The 16,273-nt window shown below is 31.7% G+C and overlaps 2 protein-coding genes across 4 annotated transcripts; one reads left to right on the forward strand and one right to left on the reverse strand.

Annotated features, from left to right (window-relative positions):
* Positions 1 to 121: 121 nt before the first annotated feature.
* Positions 122 to 2,125, forward strand: Bm6948 (Uncharacterized protein; the record flags this gene model as incomplete). Of its 2 annotated transcripts, XM_043081686.1 has the most annotated exons (6): positions 122 to 269; positions 428 to 540; positions 814 to 948; positions 1,230 to 1,337; positions 1,535 to 1,670; positions 2,067 to 2,125. In XM_043081686.1, the coding sequence occupies 6 exons, from the start codon at positions 122 to 124 to the stop codon at positions 2,123 to 2,125; spliced, it is 699 nt and encodes a 232-aa protein (XP_042937620.1). The 2 variants fall into 2 exon arrangements, with proteins under 2 accessions (XP_042937620.1, XP_001902029.1); XM_001901994.2 differs by lacking the exon at positions 2,067 to 2,125 and having other exon boundaries at positions 1,535 to 1,708.
* Positions 2,126 to 2,658: 533 nt separating this feature from the next.
* Bm7131 (RhoGAP domain containing protein) lies at positions 2,659 to 10,604 on the reverse strand (the record flags this gene model as incomplete). 2 transcript variants are annotated; one of them, XM_043081687.1, is made up of 21 exons in its annotated part: positions 2,659 to 2,870; positions 4,441 to 4,603; positions 4,737 to 4,877; positions 5,022 to 5,120; positions 5,488 to 5,783; positions 6,043 to 6,301; positions 6,395 to 6,531; positions 6,633 to 6,692; positions 6,827 to 6,992; positions 7,095 to 7,203; positions 7,738 to 7,983; positions 8,057 to 8,225; positions 8,399 to 8,561; positions 8,634 to 8,733; positions 8,910 to 9,115; positions 9,231 to 9,350; positions 9,590 to 9,703; positions 9,872 to 10,003; positions 10,112 to 10,211; positions 10,304 to 10,390; positions 10,516 to 10,604. In XM_043081687.1, 21 exons carry the CDS (start codon positions 10,602 to 10,604, stop codon positions 2,659 to 2,661), a joined length of 3,168 nt encoding a protein of 1,055 aa, XP_042937621.1. The 2 variants fall into 2 exon arrangements, with proteins under 2 accessions (XP_042937621.1, XP_042937622.1); XM_043081688.1 differs by lacking the exon at positions 2,659 to 2,870 and adding an exon at positions 3,568 to 3,959.
* Positions 10,605 to 16,273: the final 5,669 nt, after the last annotated feature.

Genomic DNA, 16,273 nt, shown 5'->3' on the forward strand with positions numbered 1-16,273 from the left:
GATCGCTTTGATATTAAGATTTTCGCTAATTTTTCTGATTTTTTGGAAGAACAAGCATTTTGAATATGGCGCAGGATGTAAACTTTTATAATTCAGGAGTCGACACATTGCTTGGATTTAAATGTTTGGGTTGGGACCATGGTGGTTCAATTTTTCGCAGTTTCATCGATCTGAATTGACAGTAGATAATTTGATATCAGTTCCATCTCCATACACTGAATTGACAATTTTTGGGACTTTTAAGGCTGCTGAATTTTTGTCGTTTGTTGGTATGTTTAGAACATTTTTGAAACCGATGAGTCTGGAAATCTTGTCACTATTTTCGGGTATTAAACTATTTTGGACACTGTGTTTCAGATCTTTCTATTTCCTTTTGAAATTCTAGCATTTTCAATTTTTCTTTTCTTTAAAGATACCATCCTTTTAGGTGGCTGCATAACACATCCAATATACCGGCTCTTTCTTCTAAGAAACTTAACTCCCGAAACAACTACCAATAATTCGGCTAAAATAATTAGAAGCAAATGTCGAAAAATACAGGTATACACAAATAACTTTGTACGGCTTTAAAAACCGTTTCGGAAATGAATAATAAAACTATATTCCATGTACTGTAAAATAATTGGGTTCGTTTCTTGATTGGTTTCTTGAACGTTTTTTAACTTTCTTTTCAGTTGAACCTAGATTTATTGTTGTTCTGTACAAAGAATGTAAAAAGAAAAGTGTTGCTAATGTGTCATTTGAAACTACAAAATTGGCAAAGATGAGAGAGTATCAGTAAATTCCTTTGAAAGAATGTCATTCCACTTACAGGGACGATTTCTTCTGGCAAGTTTTGTTGTTGGACCGTTGAGTACGCTAGCTTATGTCACTTATTACTCGTTAGATAGAAAAGATGCGAAGGATCTGTGCTATCAGATCAGATGCAGCGAACAAATGATGACTTGGGTAAGTCATCTTATCAACGAAACTTAAATTATGATCTGCTCCTGTCAGAATAAATACCGGTTCATTTATGAAGCAATTAAATTCATATTTTGCTGGTTTCATCTCCCTCTGCACAAAAGCTACTGCGGTGATTTGTATGAGTTTTTTCAAGTTATGTGAAGTCAAATAACACAAAGCTTTGGAATTAAAAAGGAAAAAGAAAGTTGTTTTCAGTAGTGTAAGCAAATGCAATTGTCGTGAGACAAAAGAGCGAAATAAAAGATACCCTAAATGAATTTCAGGATCGCACCGCTATTTTGCTAGGACTTATTGGATGGTATTGGAAACGTTTTAAAGGAGCTGTTGATGGAATAAATGTTGCATCAGTCTGCACTGCTTATTATTTCACAGTATGCATTTCTTTATGTTTGTTAATTTGCATTTCTTATAATTTAGCTTCATTTATATAATTATTGTTTCGTAACTCTTATTTTATTTGTAGGCTTATTGCGGAGAAAGCGATTTCTATTTTCTTGTGCTGGAATAGTCTTTTTTGATAATATTTTCTTCATAGTGAAGTAATGCTAAATTTGATCCCTTCTTTTAGGTTCAAAAACGATTAACAAATGCATTAACAACAGATAAAATCAAACCATGGCAGCGACCAAAAAGTCTCGAGGAAGTCAAAGCAAAGAATCTCCCCTTCCTAGCACAAATAGCTGCAGAAGACAGCAAATCAGTTGGTTCGGCTTCGACTTCATTGCCCATGCAAACATCATAACTATATGATATTTGTTCTATTAAATGCTGAATAAAACACTAGGTTGGGTCGGAGTTATTCTCTCACCACAGTGATAATGAGTAAAAGTACATATAAATGTGGCAGAAAACAGAATTTGATTATTTAAGAGAAACTTCCTACTTATCTCCGCAGGTTCCTCAATCAATGACGGCTGACGTCTTCCCTAAAGTTATCACTTGGAACTGTTCTTAGGGAAATTCTTGTCCATCGAATGTTGAATTCTAGCCATACTTTGGTGGAAAAGTCTTACATTTTCCCAATCTTGGTAAGCAAGGAAAATTATGTGTAATTTTGCAAAAGATGAGCAAAGCATAAAGAACCGATGCTTATTATTTAGATTTCATCCATCTCTCAAAGCACTTTCGCAGCAATTCATTTATAAGCAAAATTAGATGAAGGATAATTTTAATTCACTTCTCCAACATTGTGAAATTACTGGAAATGAGAATGCATCAAAAGGCTACATCTTATTATGTACAAATAAATGAAATGCTCAACAAGGAGAAACAAATGAGCGCAGGACAACAGATTTGGAAAACTAACGCGCTATGCAGTAATTAGATGAGAGGTAGGTGCCAATAAACCTGAAATCCAACATCAGTTGGGAAATTAATTTCTTGAAGAACAACGCTAATGTAGATGTAAACCATTTCAGCAACTAATATTTTGGGACAGCAGATCCGATACCGGAGTATTCTTGTATACTACATAATTTGAATTATGAAAGAAATGAATCAAGTGAAACACGTTGATAATGCATATTGAGAACAAACTCTTAGGTTTCGACAGAGGATACTAGTTACGAAAGTTTAATTAAAAGTAGGACGGAACAAAACACTTAAATACAGATCATTTCAAGTATAAGCAAGAAAACAATTACACAAAAAAAACTTCAGTTATCTCAACATTTTAGCCTAGTCTACCATCCCTCATTTCTGGTTCGATGAAGCTGAACTAGTACCAGTAGCAGTGTCAGTATCGTCTATGAATGGATTTTTTGGCCGTCGTGGTTTCATTGTGGAAACATAAATAATTGGAGATCGTGCAGTAATGGATGATGAGATCGACAAGGAATGAAGAATGCTATGATGTTGCGGCGAACTGTTCGGTGACAAGGACTGTTCCATTATTTCGGTCAATTCTGGAATTATCTACAGATTAGTTTACCTGCAAAAAATTCATGCAAAGACCTTAAAAATATTCCATTAGTGCATAATAGAACGAAGTTTGAAAGCTTTTTAATATAAATCATATATAGAACCCTAAATTCTTGATCACTCATTTCTTAAACTGATAGAAATTTGTAACACATGCTTACCTTATACCTGATATGTCGTTTTTTTTTCGATACTCTATCTTTGATGTCTCACGAATTTAACAAAATAACAAAGATAAATATGTTCAACAAAAAAAAAAAAAAAAAGAAAAATGAACGAAGGAAGCAGTACGCCAAAACATGTTGAAGAATTTCAAAAATTTTGCATGTACTAATCAAATATTTATTGTATTTAAATTGTATGAGGCAAAAATTTAAAACGAAAGAATATAATTAAATAAAATCTCTTAAACATTTTATAGTTATCGTTCATAAATGAAGAACATGTAATAAGAGAAGGAAGGTTCCACAATATTGTTCTTATGATTAATAATTCAGAGATTTACACAATAACGACCCTATAATTGTTAAAGATGACTTTTTTAAGGCTAAAGATTTGTCGCTATTAAAGTTGCATCGAATTAGAAAAGTTTTGTGTATAATGAATGCCACAGAAAGAATCAGACCTATATAAGCAACTCTTACATTTGCTTCATATGAGGGTTGATTGTGTAACTCTGTTTTATTCTTCTCTTTCTAGTATTATTTTCAAATCCGTAGAATGTGGCATTATCGATGGGTTCACATATCCCGAGTCACCATGACATGATGTTCGAACGAATGACCGTTCAACTCTTTGTCGTCGTTCTTCTGATCTGCTTCCGTTTAAATAATGAAGCTTGTTGCAGCTAAACTGGCTTGGAGATCTCCCCACTAAACGACCATTACTAAGACTGACTGCAAGTTTCTCAAGAGATTTATCAAGCCTAGCTTGAGAACGTCGCATAACTCGCATTTCTCCACTCAAACGACGAGGTGTCTTCGAAATGTTTTGCTTTTGGATTTTTGCGAGTCTGTTGCGTGTTGCGGGACGAAAATTCTTGCACACTTCCACACCGACCGATGTCGCTAATGCTGCAATCTCTATCTGTTATGAAAAATTTGCTTTAATGCCGTTCCTCATAGCAAAATAATAAAGCTGATTAATTAACTGAAAACATGGGGATTTGGAGTTTTGCTGGCAAACATTCCAAATAGGTTCCTAAACGTTTGGGTAGTATTGGAACAATATCGTTGGGTTAATCAGCAACAACATAAATCTCACCAATAACATTTGACGAAATGAACATTTCATTAGGAATAATTACAAAAAACGTGAACATTCCAATAACTTGACAGGTAGCACGCATGATAAAATGAAAAAAAAAAAAAAAAACATTAACGAAAAAAAAAAAAACCACATAAATATTAGAGTGTCAAATAAACAGGCAGTGAAATAATTTCGGATATTCTGTGATTAATGATGCATTTTATTATACGTTTCGTGAAAGTTTTTTCAGGTGTGCTGCTGATACATACTCACAAGCATAATGCCTATTTAGATGTAAAATCTTACCTTCAAATTTCTTAGCTCGCCTCATTACAATCTTTCGCGAAGGTGGAGACACATTCCTTCCAGCAATCGGTTGTAGACCATGTGACGCGGGAGGAGCAGAAAGTTTCTGAAAAGAGGAGGATGCATATTTACCATCTTGCCAGTGACGTCCTGTTTTGAAACCCTGCAACATAAACTATCTATTTCGAATAAAATGGGGTAAAAGTCGAAATCTCACTTTGGATACTGATGAATTTTATAAATGAATGAATTTATAAATCAAGAGATTGATGAATTGCATAAATGAAAAAGCATGCCTGTTCTGGAATAGTTTTTTGTGTTTCCAACCGAGCGAAATGACTGACGCGTTGTCTCACCATACCACGATTATTGGATTTTATAGATAAGACACTGGGTCGTAATCCTGATGGCATATACGCAGGACCTGCTAGTATATCCTAAAATTATTCAAGTTTTGCATAATTTATGTTAAAATTCTATCAAGTCTCCAATAGTAAATCATATCATTACTTTATTTTCTGCGATATTTAAATTACACTTTATGCCCAGAAATAAATAAAAGCATGTGTAGACCGGCTTACATCTTCACTTCTTGCATTTAAAAGCTGCATTTTGATGGCATCAGACTTTGAAAAATCCTCTTCGAAATCACTTGGTCGACTACTGCCTTCTATGCTATTCTAAAATAAAAATTAAAGCAATTAGACAAAAAAAAAGAAAAACATGAGTGACCATGGAGTATATAACAAGGACCAAACTTCATATTATTACATAAGCTATTTCTGATCATCTGCAGTTGCTAGAACTGGAATTACTTTCAAACAGACATTCTAACTCTCATTTTCAATTAAAAAAAAAATTAGCTAACGCTTCCTCCTTATGCTGCACATAATATTCAAGCAGCAAAGAGGAAGTGTTTTTTAACTTAACCATGACACTTGTACAGACTTCGTTAGAATTTTAAAAATTCGGTACTTTTTAAAGTTTTTCAAATAACAATTCAAATTCAAATTAAGAACAAGAAATATGATATAATCAAAAACTTACTTCTCGAGCATCCTCACCACCGTGAGCTGAATCGACACTTCGTTGATTCGATATATGTTTCAGTGGTTCCACATGTAGTGTTTTGTTGCAAGCAGGTGTGGTAGTAGATGATGAATTAATAAATAAAGTAGCAGACTGGACACTGGTGTTGACTGGTGGTGAATAAAGTGAATGTTTCGAAAAATCTGGTGAAGATTGCCTTGCACGATTATCTCTCACTACAGAAGAGATTGCAGACACAGATGAGTTATTCGTTGGTGAAGAAACTGATGGAAGAGATGGTGGAGGTATATCTTCTGTAAAAACTATTTTCGTTTCCTATTGCAAAAATGTTTCGCATACTTTTGAGATAATAACTATTTTAAGCTAAAAATAAAATTGGATTTCGTATAAGCTTTGCAGTTTTAATTGCCTTTGCATAAATTAGAAGCATTGCCCATTAAAGACCACTTGTATTTGAGACAGATGAAAATTAGTTCTTTGTAGAGGCTTACGGTAGCTATCCAAAAATCTAAATCCCATATAAAACTTTCTTCAAAGTATGCAAAAAGCAACCTTTTGTAGAAATTGAATCCAAATCGCGACCTTCCCCCATGGTATCCAAAAATAACACTGAATTCCCCTCATCTCTAAGCAGCTTGTTTGCAATTTTACGATCTCTTTCTAAACGATTTATTTCATTCGTTACATCGTCCAGAAGTGAAGTTATTGGAGTCGATTCAGCAGTACATTGCACTGATATCGTTTGTACAGAGTCATTCATTTCTCGTCGTTTCTGTCGTTTAGCTCGTCGCTGTCGTGATTCCATACATTTCTAAAATCTACGTCATTTATTAAAACAAGGATGCAAGAAAGAGCAAATTTGATATGATTCATACAAAGGCATTAACAATATAACATCAAATACCTGTTCCAAAAGTGCTTCTGCACTAAAAGCTTGGGTTCCTTGGATTCCTGTGGTCTTATCCTCAATATCGTTAACGGAAACTTTGTCATTTGAATCACCGCTTAAACTTTCGCTTCGACGCTTTTTTTTTTCCAGAACTGAAATCACTTCAGCATAAAATACTGTTCAGTATAAGATAGTAAAATAATGTAATGCAAATAAACAGCATGAACTTGTATTTAACTGAAGGGGAACTTACTTTGCCCCGAATCTTTATCCATTCCATTTAAACGTAAACTCAACGTTGTCGAATATCTTTCTGAAATTCTTACATATTAAAATCATTTGCAACGAAATTTCACGGAAAAAATACATTATATATGGAAGTCTAAAATAGTACTATGGAAATAATTGAAACTATAAACTACTGTAAATGAAAATTAAAACGAAAACCTCGTGCACGAGACTGTGGAGTTTTCAAACCCGTAGTCACGCTATTTGGCTGATTACGTTTCAAAAGTGTACTAGTTTTTACGGGTGCGGTATGGCGACGGTGAATACGATCTATAACTCTACCAGCCGAATAACCTTCTAGGAATGATTGAGCTGAATCAGCAATCTAAATGGAAAAACCATATAGCTTAAAGTATAGAAAATTTAAAAATACATCTCCAAATTTTGCGTGCTATTTCATTTTCGAAATCCATTTATTGCTGCCTACCTTAACTGACTGAATTAGCTTCTTGGAAGAATTTCGCTTGATAATCGTTGATACTGCCAATTTTTCATCCGAGTCTTTATACTTCAAAAATGCTTCACCGATATTTTTGCTGAAACAGCATCGTGAAACAAAATTAAGATCCTGACAACTTTATTCTAATGGATTTTAAACAAGAATTAGAAAGACTTCATTCATCGGAACTTGATTCAGAATAAAGAAATTAGTGAGGTAATTCCAAAATAAGCAGACACAGAAAAATTGGATAACATGACCAAAGATAAAAGCGAAAAAAGGGAAGATGGTTCTATTAGCATGTTTTTGATATTTTTTAAATTAACTTTCTTTGTTGTCAATTATCTCTTCGAGGTGATGCAGTAACATCTGACGTAGCTTCACGATGACGTCTTGATAGAAGTGAATAAATAGCACAGAGCATGGAGATTTTTTTTAAATCAATGTAGTCTATATGAAAGCAGATTAAATCGCATAGTAAAAAACAAAAGAGATTAGCAAATTCGAATCAGAAAAGGTCTTATTTATTTGTGTTCCCCGAGGTTGAATCAAACTTACCGTTCAACGTAAATTTTACAATCGATAACTTTACGATGCTCAAAGCAATATGCAGAATATATATTTAACTAACGTCGTCATTTCGATAGGTTCAAAAGCGGGTGAAGCAGGCATCATATTAGCCTCGTTCAGCTCTTTGATAACTTTGTATTTCTCCATCGCTTTGCTTCGTGAATTTGTGTTGGATTTGCGTGGTGATTCACGACGTGAGCGATGTCTCGAACTTTTTGTCGGAATTGAAACCGCATCATTTTTTCTACTCGATACAGCACAATCATTAGCTTCCACCAAAGTCGTCTGCGAAAGTTGCCCAACTATTCTGAAATATAATAGTACATTGATGGATTTTTAAGTTATCCATATAAAATAGTTAAGTCACACTGAAAACCAACTTTTGAGGGGAAGAGATAATCGATGGTGATTTCACATTCATGCTTAATTCGCTACTTTCCGATAGTAATTCTTTATTTTCAAATCTCATTCTGGAAGCATGTTGAGCAGCATCGCAAGTGTCAGCATAGTTACGAACACAAAATTTGGGCGTCGTATCATTCAGTCCAGCTAAAAGCATTTATAAGACGAAGAGGAAAATCATGTAGAAAGAAGCAAATTTACATACGGTTAATTCTGACTGCTTAAAGGTTTCTAAATTCATCAAAAGTCAGGAATATATTTTAGTGCGAAGACACATTTATTGTCAAATACCTAATTCAAAACATTAGAGTCGCACTCACTCATATTTCCTCTCAGAGATTCATCATCAGTTATATCGCCTGCTGAACAACGCCGTCGTGTTGATGCAACTGGAGACAGCCCACGGCGTAAAACTTTATTTGAAATATTTGAGAAAAAGTCACGAACTGTAGATGATGAACGCCGTTCGTGTGGTGTTTTGTTCTTAAAAAATAAAATAAATTTTCAAAAAGTTGCATCCTTAAGTCTTACCCAACGCAATATTTCAAAAACAACCTTGTACCGTTCAGCAAACTTCCCTGATGGTTGTTTCTCTAGCTTTTTTTCCTTTCGGGTTTCAGTTTTCTGCTTAACTGATGCAGTAGAAGCTGTATTTCTGAAATTTTTGACTTAGAAAATTAAAAAGATATAAATTCAACAAAACAAAAAGAAAAAGAATTCAGATATTCGTACGATATTAATAGAATGTTTAGAAATATACATATAACAAAAAAATGTTATTTACCATTCTCTTCTAATAATCAAAAAAATAAATAAATAAAATAACCCGACCTGGATGATGGCTTGGCAGAAACACTGCGCATTCCAACGTATCCCATGAATTTTCCTTTAAAAATTTTTTGCGAAACATCGGAAGGACGACGTGATGCCAAATAGTAGTCACGTGGCACACCAATTTTATGTGCATTATCAATCAGATCAATGATAATTGCAATGCGAAGCTCATTTTCATTTCGTACATTCGAAATCAAATCTTCCTGAAGGCGTGTGGCTGATTTTGTACCTTAGTCGATTATCATCAGTAATGGAATAAATATGAATGGTATTTACAATGTCTTCTCGAAATGACAGAAAGGAAGAAAAAGAACATGCTTGAGATCCTCTCTTTCTTTTATTGGATGAAAGTGGTGGATCGTCTCGGAAAAGGGATGGTGCAAAAACGCGCGCAATATTTTCAACAGTCATTTGATGACCCTCATGTCGATCTCCAAACTGAAATCTTCCGATAAAAGTGGGTTCAGAATTTCCTTGTTTCGTGAAACAGACTATAAATTGAAATACCAAAGATCAAAATTTAAATAAATTACAACTACAACCCATTTTTGGCCAAAACACTAACGTCAAATCAAATTTTAAGTTGGAATTTGCCAATATTTAGCCATAATACAAAATCTTCTACTAATTTCAAAGATTTTCTTTTTTGTTCAAAATAAGAAGCAAATAATGCCAACATATTTAAGTTGTCGCATCAAAAAAGTTAATGTTGCCAGATGTTCCGTAGGCAACATTCTTACAATCTCCAGAAGTTTGTCGATACGCCGAACTCCATCATAAATTGATACAGCCTATAAAATTTGGAAATTTTTTTAGAAAATAATGAAAACTTATTGCTGCATACAATAAATACTTAGTAGATATACGAACACTACGGATATGACCAGAAAACAATTGCAGATTTTTATGGCAAATGTTTCTTACACTCATTTCGTATCACTTTTTTTTCTCAAACTTACATCCAGCAGTTGTCTTTGCATCTGAGCAAAGAGAGGTATCTTTAATTCTCGAAAAAATCGTTTAATGAGTGAACACACATCATGCGTGGTACAATCTTCCGGTAAAATTATGCTACCAAAAAATGTTTGCATCTAAAAATTATAAATTGAAAAACATCCATTTTCCACAACAGATAAATTATAATTTAATTCCACCGGTGATACATTCTAATATGAAACCTGTAATATTTAGAAACATACCGAAAAAGATTTAAGTCGGCTAATATTCCCTTCTTTCCGAAAAATACCACTAGCATCGAGACCGTTAAGACGAAGGAAATTGAATGCATCGACAAGGAAACTTAAAATTTAATGAATTATTCAGTGAAGAATAAAAGACAAACTTGAAATCTATCAGTTCTAAGAAAAAAAAAGGAATAAAAATTGACATACACAGGGACTCCGCGTAAAGTGAAAGTACTAAATCCACGCCTATCTCCAATGTCTAATTCCATAGTATAACTTGCAACATTTTCCAGCCTTAATATATATATGAGAATAAGAAGTGAAAATTAAATTATTAACAACCCCAACTTTTAATTTCATAAATTTTAATTTAATATCATTCCAGAAATATCTTACTTAGAAACTTGAAATGAACTAACGTAAATTGCTGTGGCCCGGAAGTAGTAGGCAATGTATTAGCTTGGCGATACAAACGCATACTCCGTAAACCATCCAGATATTTGTCCATAACTGTGATATGCACAACTGCAGTACGATTTCCCCAAATCGAATTGCTGCTCTTTTTTTTGCACCTCGCCAGGTCAACAAACTTTCTCACAAACACTATAGTTTCTAATAACAAACTGTTTGTAAATTTTCCAATTCATGAACACTATAAAAGTAACATTTTAATACTCGAGAAAGATTAACAAATACACCCTTCCTAAACAAGAATAAAGTTCTGTTTCTTACGTAGTCAATTATTGGTATATTCAAAATGAAGACAAATAATTGGAAGAAAATCAAAATGCAGTTAGAAATGAGATGACCGTTTACCTGATTGTTCAAATTTCACAACAAAGGATTGTATATGTTTTAAAATTATGCATCTAATTTGGGTAAAAATTTGTTTAAAATAAAGATCAACAAAAATTATAACATCTTGCTACGAACGAATATCAAATAAGTAAAAGGACACTACAGTAACAATCAAATTTTTGATATTTAGAAAATTATTTAGAATAATTTATAGTGCTCACTAGTCGTGTTTCCTTTTAAAATGATGTCATGTGAACTAGACATTTAGAAGTAATGCTCAAGCTATTTAAATATGCAAATTTATTTATGAAAAACGACGATCAGCCACTTAGAAGCAGTCTTTAGAAGCAGTACAGGGTATCTATTTGGTGTACGCGAGATTAATGCTTTCATTTTAATTTCTGATGTCATCATTCTGTAACTGTTATCTTCCGTTTCATAATATCAAAAGGAATCTCAACAACAACAGTGGCAGTAATAAAATATCGCATAAAATGAGTCATGTATAATGCTGTGTTTCCAAGGACAAGAGTCCGAAAAAAAAACTTTGAATTATCTTCCTTCCTCCTCTAATGACTTATAAAATGATGAGATGTGCTAAATAAATACGTCAATTACATTAACTAATAGATAAGACTTGTTACTGTAATACTTATGCTTTAGATAGAAGACCAGTGTAAAGCCAATAATTAATGAAAACTGACATCAACGTTCATTGATAAACTAGTGACATCCTAGTAGTGTCATACTCATATAACTGTAGCCTATAAGAATATGTAGTCTTCGTTCTTCAATATGTTAAGAATAGCAGAGAAGGAACAGAGAGTTACGGAGTCAAAATGAAATAGTTAGCAAAAGATTTTATTGTTTAAACATTATCTCTGAAGAGCAAGTTCTTCGAGAATATCACATGCAAGAACTAGAAAGTTTATTTTACTAATTCAACAACACAACAGTGCAACTCATCTCGTCTCCTTTCATATCTTCATCACATCAAAGATTCATGTAAATTTACTCCAAAAAACGAATCAAAACAATGGTAACAACATCTCAAACGTCACCACAACGTACAATCCGCACGCATTACCAACCAGTTTTAAACAAAAAAATTCGAAAATCCCGCGAAGATAAATTTGAAAAAGCAAAATATAACAGCTATATGTCGACCAATCACTGTATTGCGTGGTGCGTATGACGTGGACTTAATGAAACGATATTTGACGTGGCAAGTGGAGTGGTGCAGGACTGATGTAAAGGGATTGACTGAGTGACGCAAGTGGGAGAATTTTTCATGTAAAACTCGAGAAATGATAATTTTTGAATCAGTGTTCTTTTTTTCAAGTTCTGAAATGTTTCATAGACATTGTCTTATTGCAATTTAGGAAATAGTCGAGTGAGGGGAAAAGATTACTTCCCGAATTAATTTAAATGTGAATGGAAGGAATATTTATATATATTTAAAATTTTCATGCTCGTTGGTTCATCCTTGTTTGATGAACAACATATCATCCAACAAATGAATTACAATGGACAGAAGATGACAGTTGAGGATAGCCAGCGTCCATCCGTTATCTTCTTTTCTTTTTTAATGAACTTGTTCCTCCAAAACTTACTTATCTCTCTTCCCTCTTTCTTTGTCCTCCTTTTCTCTCTCTCTTTCTTTTTGTCTTATCCTCAATAAAATTTTAATTACCATTTGTTGTTTCAAGTGTCGATGGTAAAAATTTTCTACTATGGTTGGATATGATTATACATTAGAAATGTCAGCCTTGCCTACCTGAAGTGATCCCTCGAGTGCAAGTAAGTTTCGTTTCGAAGACGCAAAAAGGATGAAACTGTTTTAGAAGAAGTGTAGTGATATCTAAAATTCTCATTTTTCATGCTTAGCTTAAGGGAATGAACATCAGTTGCTGGGTAATTTACCAATAAAATGGATTGGTAGGTAATTAATGAATATTAATGAATAAAATCCAAATTGATAATTTCTTCGTCGAAATGAAAATGATGATAAAATACAATGTGAAAGCTGCAATGGGGCTTCTCAAAAAAAATTTAAATTCCAGGTAAAATCTCAACGCTTATTCCCAAAAGAGAGAATTAACATGTAAGAAAATCAATGAAGGAAAAAAGGAAATGAGTCATCAAAAATTAAATTTTTTTTCACGAGAGAAACATTCTCACCCACTGAAAATATCTTTATATATTCTAATCTCTAACTCTTTCAATGCATTTTTTTGCAGATATTTGATAAAGGTAAGACTTTTTTGAATGAGACATTCCTATCATTTCTTCATTTATCTATTATATCAAAAACAAGATTAAGTAACAAAAAGAAAATAAAAATTAGTTGTGAGGAGTTATGTTTACTTTTTTGATTATGAATGTTTGTGAACATTGTGCTAAATACGCCTTCTTGACTTATGTAGTGTTAATATAAGACTATCCATATACATTTGTGACCATCATAACGCATTTCTGACCTTTCTTCATTACATGTTTAAGGATACTTTAGTATAGGCAGTTGTCTAGTCCTACTAATACTATCTCTTATGGCCAATGTTTGTAATTGATCCCACTTAATGATAATAGTATCGGATTGTTCATTGCAAATATAAAAATGATCTATTAACTTTTAAACTGGCAAAAAAAAAGGACTAATTTATCTTACCTGTTTATTGGACCTCATAAATGAATTCTTTAATTTGTCTGTTTATATCTGTTAATTTAATTGAAAAAATGCAGCCTAAGTTTTTGATTTCTTTTTTCTAGTTTCATATTTTCAGAAACACCTCAAAGTGTAAAAAAGTGAAAGAAAAAACATAATTTTCCACCAGAAAATGCATTTTCTACCTCAGTAATAATCAGTTGAGTGTAAAATGTATTCGAAATTTCAATTTTTCTTTTTTAAGGTAAAGTTTATGAAAATTTATCATATATAAGAAAATTTTTGCAATGAAAGATTTGTTTGCAAGCGATGTGTCTTTTTTTTCTATCTTTTCTTAAATTCATGTCTTGCTGGAAGAGAGAAAGAGAAAGATTCGAAATTTCATGATAAATCGAAGAAGGTAAAGTCAACCTGAAGCAACTTATCAGATCTCTTCTTCTTTTAAAAGCATGTTATTGATCTTTAGAATCATTCATACAGCAAGTAAGCTAGTTTCTTTCTTGAAATATTACAGAAAAATTGGGTTTATTGGTAAGCCATGAACAATCATTCACAAACAAACAGTTATGGATATCACTCAAGAATCAATATTACAAGTAATTAATAAAATTATAAGTAATTTATTATAAATAACTAATAAAAAACATTATAAGCAATTGATTAATACCGGATTTAGCGAAATCCAGTTTTTTTTTTTTTTCTTTTTTTGAATCCAAAACAGCCGAATTTAGTAGACTCTGAATATTGCTTTAGCCAAGTTGGTGATAGAATTAAATATTGAAGTGTGTTAGTAAAATAAGCTAGAAGAATGAGAAATTTAAAAGATTGAAAAAATATACAGAAAAACATGGAAATAATTTAAATTTACTGCAAACATTCAGAATTAAAACTTTAACAAAAGAAATTAATTAATCTCTACTTTATGAATGTCATTTTTATGTAATTTCTCAATTAAGTTGAAACTCTTGTCACTTTCTCATTCAATTGTAATAAATAATATAAAAATAATAATAATAAATCATAAATAAATTAAAAAATTGGTAACGGTAGAGTGGAAAGGTTAAGAAAAAAACAGTACTTACTTTATTAAAATTTTCTATAGTAAAGAAGGCATCGGATGAAAAATAGTTATTGAGATTTTGTAAATTTTTGACAAGATGATCTTTTTTTAATTGGAAAAAAAAACTGTAATGCAAGTATTCATCATAACATTGTAAAGAAGTGGAAGACATTCACTTATGATAAAATTTAATAAATTTCTAATAGTCGATTAGTCTAATTCCAGAACTTTCAATAAAATTAATTTTTTGATAAAAAAGAACCATTTACATTATTATCTTCTTTAATGTGTCAAATGAATGATTTCTATTATTTATCTTATAATGAGACTTAACTAATATTTGAAAATTTTTTGTTGTTATTAAAATTTTATTTATCAAGTTAAGATGTCAAGAAATTATTACGAAAAAACTGGAAAGAAATTGTAATGCAGTCATTTATTATTGTGCAAATCACAGTGGTTTAATTAGTTAAGAATTGAAATTTACAGTTCAGTTTGTTTGGAGAAGTATTAAGACATAAGACTGTTGCTAAAATAGCAGTTATGCTTTTTATCATTAGCGCTTTAAAAATTTGATTTTTGCTTACTTCAATGTACAAGAAAGTTGCTATGAACTTTTAAACTCGTTCGACCAGTGGTCATCGTAAGCCATTAATGAAAAACTCTTGGATTCAATAAATTTCAAAAAACCTCAAAGAATATCAGAATATTAGTTGGAAATAAAAAAAAAAAAAAAAAAAAAAGAAAAAAAAAACAATTAACAGCACGAAACAGTAACAATATTTGACAGAAACAAAACACAACTTTTCGAAAGTTATCCTACTGATCTAAAATTAATTTTGTTAAGCTTACAATTAAAGTTACGAAAAAATAGGCTCTAGTTTTTAAATAAAATAAGATAAAATTATCTTTGTCGAATTATTTTATTTTGAGGGAGATTTTTTAATTATTTAATAATGAGCAAACCCTGACTTTTATTTTAAAAATGTTTGATTAAATGTGAATAAATAAAGATTTCACCTCCACATGAATTTAGTAGGTCACATACAGTTCATGAATATCAAAAATTTTTCAAATATATATTGAATAAGTTATTAGATGCAATTTTTTACAGTTTGAAAATCCATAGTGTATTATTTCGGATAATAAAATGAACCAAAATTTAGGTTTGTTTATCTCTCTTCCGAGACTGAAACTGGTTTGAAAAATAGGAAGGCAAAAAAACTTGTATATCGAAATATGAATGACGTGTTCATAAAAATGACAACTGATTGCTTAAAATATCTAAGAATTCAAATTACTTTGAGATCTAATAATTCAGAAACATTAGAAGAAAACTGGAGTTATTATTTTGTAGTTCATAATAATTAATTCATAGTTTTGAAAATAATGAACTGTTTCAATTGATTAATGAATCAATTTCTAACAGAATTAACAAACAAAATGAAAAATGAGCAGCAGTGTAAAAATAATAAGAATATTTCTTTTGTTTCTTACTTTTTTATAAAATGACAGTTTCCGCACAGTACATGAATGCTACCCATGTAAGTAATATGAAAGAGTAAACAAGACATGAGTGGTCGTTACTCTTAACAAAATACCAAAATTTTACAAGCCTAAATTTGGTTTAAATGAGAATTGTAAAGATGTGATT

Source organism: Brugia malayi, assembly GCF_000002995.4.
Source record: "Brugia malayi strain FR3 genome assembly, contig: Bm_v4_Chr4_scaffold_001, whole genome shotgun sequence".
Classification (NCBI taxonomy): domain Eukaryota; kingdom Metazoa; phylum Nematoda; class Chromadorea; order Rhabditida; family Onchocercidae; genus Brugia; species Brugia malayi.